The sequence below is a fragment of the Schistosoma haematobium genome, chromosome 3, assembly GCF_000699445.3.
Source record: "Schistosoma haematobium chromosome 3, whole genome shotgun sequence".
NCBI classification, from domain to species: Eukaryota; Metazoa; Platyhelminthes; class Trematoda; order Strigeidida; family Schistosomatidae; genus Schistosoma; species Schistosoma haematobium.
The window spans coordinates 22797212-22803234 of record NC_067198.1 but is presented as its reverse complement, the minus strand read 5'-3'; the positions used below and the strand labels follow the sequence as shown (position 1 = coordinate 22803234).

Below are 6023 nucleotides of genomic sequence, written 5' to 3'. Positions count from 1 at the left end.
GCATATAACCGACTTTTAATGGGGGTCCAATCTATCAGTGCTGCCTTAGCTCTGGCGTTTAGTGCGGCATCAACGCCAACAAAACCGGACGAATATGCCACAGGGTCCCCGGATAAATGCAAGCGAAACGAGTTTTCCAAAGCAAAAGATGGAGAGAGAATTTGTAGTACTTCACTAGAGCCTTGAATAATGGTCTCGAATAGACAACAGGCATCGATATTAGGACTTTTTAAAGATAGCCGATTATATCTGTTGTCCGATCTGCATTATTGTGAGAACGTTGAGGGAGGCCAATTTGAATGCTATATGTGGTTTCAGTATTCTTAGTCGGTGGTAGCATTCAACTTTCGACCAGTCAGTGATTCGATGTCATTTACACGGGACAGGGGTTCCACCATAATCAAGCTGCTGTTTTAATTGAAAAACAAACAACGCAAAATGAGAACATAGGGGAATACATCAGTATAAAAGAAGTAAGAGCGAATGTTATCAAATGATTGTAAGGTTTGTCTGAATAAGAGTTGAAGCAATACTAATTTTTCCGGTAGTAATCATCATTTGGGTTGTGCTAGGGCTGTGATACTACTACCCGGGTTCCTAAGTCGAAGCCGGCGGTTTTCTTAGGAGGTCACACCCGGTGGTCTTGACCTAAAGGTCTAGTCCACAAGTCAGTGGAGCAGCGTCAGGAGATGCAGCCTTATGGTAGCCGGTGATCGACAATAGGTTCATATGTCTTTTGTCCACTCAGGATCCTGAGGCTCATGTGCACCATTGGTTTGGAATCAGGGTTTTTCAACTCTCCGAGGTGGACCCTCCGTGTCCACCAACCCGATTAAAGCGCCGAATATTTGCTTTTCGCCTACTTAATTCCGTAAAAAGCACCCTCATTGAGAGAAGGCAGTGAGTAAGACTTCCCTGGTAGTTTCATTAAGTAGATGACATAGATATTCTGCACTAGAAAAGAATCGCAGCTACGCAATAATAATGCGTTAATTCAACAATCTGTAATTACACTTTATAATCATAACAACTAAATAAATCATTAGTTGTTGAGAAAGTTGGCATTATATATAAATAAATATGACAATTTGGAACTCACCCAAAATATAGCATATTTTCACTGCTTATAATGGCTTTTTTTTTCTTAAACACATATTATATTGATTGTTCCGGAAATCACCTCTATACAGCTTCTGTCATCTTTCAAATGTCATGAAGTACTTCGGAATTTGCGCAACATACACAACCACTTTTGTGTTTATTTTCTGTTATTTCAGTCACAGCTATATGTCAAATGGAATCGGAAGTTGCAAGAAATGCTTTTAGAGACACGAGCGATTATCGTACAAATGATCCGTACATTGAAGATTTAATTAACATTTGGTTGAGAAAATGCATTCGTTCAAAAAGTAATAATCCAAGTAATTAATTCGTTGGTTGCTTTTTAAAATGTTAAGGGAATTTATTTTATCGGATCATACAGCTGAATTTGAATTGCAAATAAAAATTCAAATAATATGTTCTAGTGACCTATTTGTTTAAACATAAATGCGCTCACCAACGAAGGCTGTCTACATTACTTTAATTATATCAGTTTGAAAAATGCCATCTGATTGTTACAAAGTAATTCGTTGAAAATTTAACAATAGTATGTAACTACAGGTACAGATATGCGTGTTTGTACTGCGTTTAAGGTTCATGCAAATTTAAATATACTTACTGTAGTTATAAAATAATGAAAGGTAGAAAATTACATACTTCTGAAGATTTGTCTGTACAGTGAGGAAGGTTAGATCCTTAAGGTGCTTAATTTTCGAGAAGGCAAAGTGCACAAGTTGTTATCCTGCATCTGAGATACTGACATCCTTAACTATGATTTATTGTAAACAAATTCAATGTTCTGTTAGGTATTAAAATTCTGTCCTTAAAGCGCGAAACTATCAGAGAGATTAATTCAGTAACGTTCCAATTATTTTTATAATCCTCATCGTCATTATAATCAATGAATGCACTATGCTGTTTTTAACGTACGGTAAATTCACGCCGTCAAAATCATTGAAAGTAACACGATTTTTGTAGACTATATCACACATCCCAAATCGGTTTCACTTTATGCAAATTATGGTTTCGTAATTTGTAAAACGAGATTCAAAATACGGATGACTAGGTAAAATAAACTAAGTTAGATTGATAGAGAAAAAAACCGATTGCTTTAGTAAGCTGTAAACTCCATTTTAGTAAAACAGTATAGAGAATATACATATATGTTATTTTTATGTATGTACCGATAAGTATGAATCTTGTTGTCACACTCTCTTTGCAAGTTATAGCAGAAATAAAGAAAAAATTGAAAAGTTTGAAAGGATAGAAAACTATACTCGTGTCAGCGTAACTTAACAACAACTTCGCAATCGAATTTTCAAGTTGGCTATTCGGGTTATCCATTGATGTGCCTTTTTATAGTTATTCGTAATAGTTATGCAATACCCTAGTATATTAGTCTTCAACGTTTCTTTAAAACTAATACAATGAAAATCATAATTTGAGATTATCTTTCTTTATAATTATTTGGACTTCAATAAGTCAGTAAATAAATTGTTTTTTTTTCTTTTTAGGAAGCATACAGAAGCGCCCGTATTATGGCTGAGACTGATTACAATGAATATAGTGAAAATGTACACAACTCATTTCCAGTTGATTGTTACTTTCTTAATTGAAAATATACTACGATAAAGCATCTTAGTTACAATCTTGGACTTAAAATTAGTTTAGTCAATGCTATGAATAAAATGAATTTCCATTAGGAAGGTGAATACTAAATTCATAGATAAACGTACCGTAACACGGCAGCTCTATATTAGTTCATTTCACTGTATCCAAGTTTATTTAAATAGATGCATTTACATGAACCATTTCTAAACGTAAGTGAGATGTAAATGTCTGAAAAGAAGTTTAACCGGAAGTGTAAATTTCTTCATTTGAGTTATGACTAGTAAATATTGTGTCACATAATTAAATCAGATGAAGACTAGATAAAGACGTCCCACCAATTACTGTTACGGTTTATACAGGAATCTTGTTTCGAGTTACGTTCATATTACCCGCTAGTTCAGTGCCTTGTTTCCTGTAAAACATCTTTTCTGATTTTTCACACTAATAAGCATACATGTAACACATGCTAAGACATTATTCATGTAATCATACTAAGTTAACACATCTTTGAGTACTTGGTACTTTATGATGTTACTAGGACAACCAGTAGAGATATGAAAAAACCTCTTCATTCTGTAAATGTCCCTCTGGATGATTAAATATTCATATACATGGTGACAAGGAGCATGCCAGCCAATCAAGTCAAGCAGGTAAGTACGTCTTGTCCAATGACTTATATTTGGTACTTCACGACGGTCTGGTCTGACATACGTTTCACCTGGAACACAAGAAATTAATCCAAACTCGAATCCTGGTGACTAACATCCTTTCAGGCTTGGTCTATTTGCGCAGAGCTCTCGGTATGAACCTTTTACATATACAGGAGCAAGTTGAGGCGGCATTCAACAATGTGCTAGTCTGTTTGGTTGCTATATCAAAACACTGTCCACATCGACCATAGTACAGAATTACACACAAAAAAGATGGAATAATAGGCAACAAACTACCTAAGACCAGGTGAAGAATACGTCATCTAGTCTTTAATTAGTAATTACGGTTCTTAGATCTTATCAACGAGTCCTGCAGCTCAGAAAGACTCACAAAATAAATGGGTTCCATCCATGCCTTAGTGCATCCCTTGTGATCAATCCTCCACTATAATTTAACTTTCATTAAAATTACATCAAATAACATGACGTCTAGAAAGAGCTAACGTATTTAATTCACTGCAGTTTATGAAGATCAGCAGCTCAGGCCGACGATTTTGATGTTCTTTGATGGCATTAGAGAATTTCCGTTGTCACTTTGAACACCTCCAGAGCCTATTGTGTATATAAGTGGACTTTTCGGTTGCTCAACAAGTGCTACATCGGTTTTCTCCGATGGCCTTGTTTGTTATTGGGTGTATTAGTAGATATTTTCCCCGTCATGTGTCCTTGTATGTATGGTAATTATTTCTAACAGTTGACTCTTGGCCTTGATCACATACATAAAGATTCACAGATCGGGTCTATACCGATTTCTGTTGATAGCTAATCTGTCTAAATGCTATTTCCTGAGAAATTGGCTGGCATTTTCGAAGTTTTCTCGATCCTAGTTTTAATGTTTCTTTGATTGAATTAATCTCCATAGTTGTCTGGATGCACTAATATAAGTGATGGGAAATTATGCCGGGCCACCGCTGACCTATGTTCATTTGTGCATAGGCGAAGGGGACGACCGCTTGTCAAATCGAATATTTTTTGAAGTTGATGCAATTTATTTTGCAGATGGTGGGTTTTTCGTTATTGTCTTTTATCTGTGTAGAATAGAATGAAGCGATCGTACTGCTCTGTAAACGATGTTGCCTCAGAATCCTTGTACTGGTTTTCGAAACATTTCTCATACATGGTTGAACGGCATCTTTTAGTTTCCGGAGTTGGTTCTTTAATGGTGGTGATTCATTAGATACTTTATGGTGAAGCTGTTAGGGTAGCCATCCTTGAGGAGCTTCCTCAATTTTCCGCATAGTAAGCGCTGAAGCGAGTTGTTGGTCTTCTGTCTTCAACCTCAACAACTGGTTGTTTTCTACTTCAATACTATACCACCAACCACAAAAACAAACAGGCGATGAGTAAATACTATTGGTGGCTAAAACTGCGTAACCTAGTATATAAAATATGACATCACGGTAAAATACAATTAGGTCATTACGCAACAAATCTGAAAATTGATGGGAAATTTCGAAGAACGTCTGTTGCTGCATGCAACAATTCCTGAAAGACGTTTTCACCAGTTGTGAAGTTTGGTTAAATATGTACTCAAAATATATGTCAATAAATTAAGCTAACGTGCTGAACCTTCCTCATCACTTCATATTACGAGGGTTGAATGCTAATAGGTTATGATGTGACGCTATAATCTCAATTACAAAATGCACACCTTGACTTCCGTCAATATTTCGAGATCTTGAGTTTTTCTATCGCCAAAATACTAAATTAACAAACCTAACGTCAGGGCTATCGAAGTGAAGTGAAAGCATCTTCCGAGAACTTTGTTCGTGCAAATGTTTTTTAGTTCATGATTTCGTGGTTTATGTGTACAGAATTTTCGTGATAAACCTTACATGATTTTGCACTTGACTCCGATAGGTTTTTGTAGTTAAGAGTGGACGGAAAAACCAGTAAATATAACAAGTATGCCAGGATAATGCGAAAAGATACCAGGAAATCCACGCTATTTGTAAGTCTTAGCATCGTTCTTTAAAGAGAAAAGCAATCCGTAAACATCACGACTGAATTTTGTTTCCAATCAGAATTAAATGTCAGAACTAAACCGTTCTTCCTAAGCAACCACGCAAGCTTAAAACATGCACTGTTTTTCACAATCGCAAAGTAGATAATCGATGAGAGCATTAAAATATAAACACCTTTGGAATTTTGTATGAGTCAAGATTCAAATGATTATTTGTAAGATATTTACCTATCAAAATGGCCTTATCTTTTATTAACTTTTATGTAAAGGAACATCTACCAGAAATCAGTTTTAAAATAAGAATATCAAGATTCCACAATATATCAATTAATCACAACAGACAGAGACATGAACAACGTCAGGCAACTTAGCTACAGCAAGTATACTAGTACACTACATAAAAGAAGTGGGATGAAGTAACTTTTGTAGGAAATGTTTAGACGTCTGCTTACTTTCTCCACTAATCATGCTACAAAGATTATCTAAAACTAAGTAAATCTAGAGCGGATGCTGAGAAGTTTGACATCATTTAAATTATAACTCACGACGATAGAAAGGACGCAAATAACCGTAAACTCCAAACGAGACCATAATCGTACAGTAATAATGTGAACTGAAATGATCAGTTCTGGGTACAT

At 35.6% G+C, this 6023-nt stretch overlaps 1 protein-coding gene across 1 annotated transcript; it reads left to right on the top strand.

The window, feature by feature from the left end:
• Positions 1-748: 748 nt before the first annotated feature.
• MS3_00005276 (uncharacterized protein) lies at positions 749-1429 on the top strand (the record flags this gene model as incomplete). The annotated part of the gene is made up of 2 exons (XM_035730649.1): positions 749-900; positions 1219-1429. Coding segments are annotated over 2 exons (363 nt in total), but the record flags the coding sequence as incomplete, so codon positions are not given.
• Positions 1430-6023: the final 4594 nt, after the last annotated feature.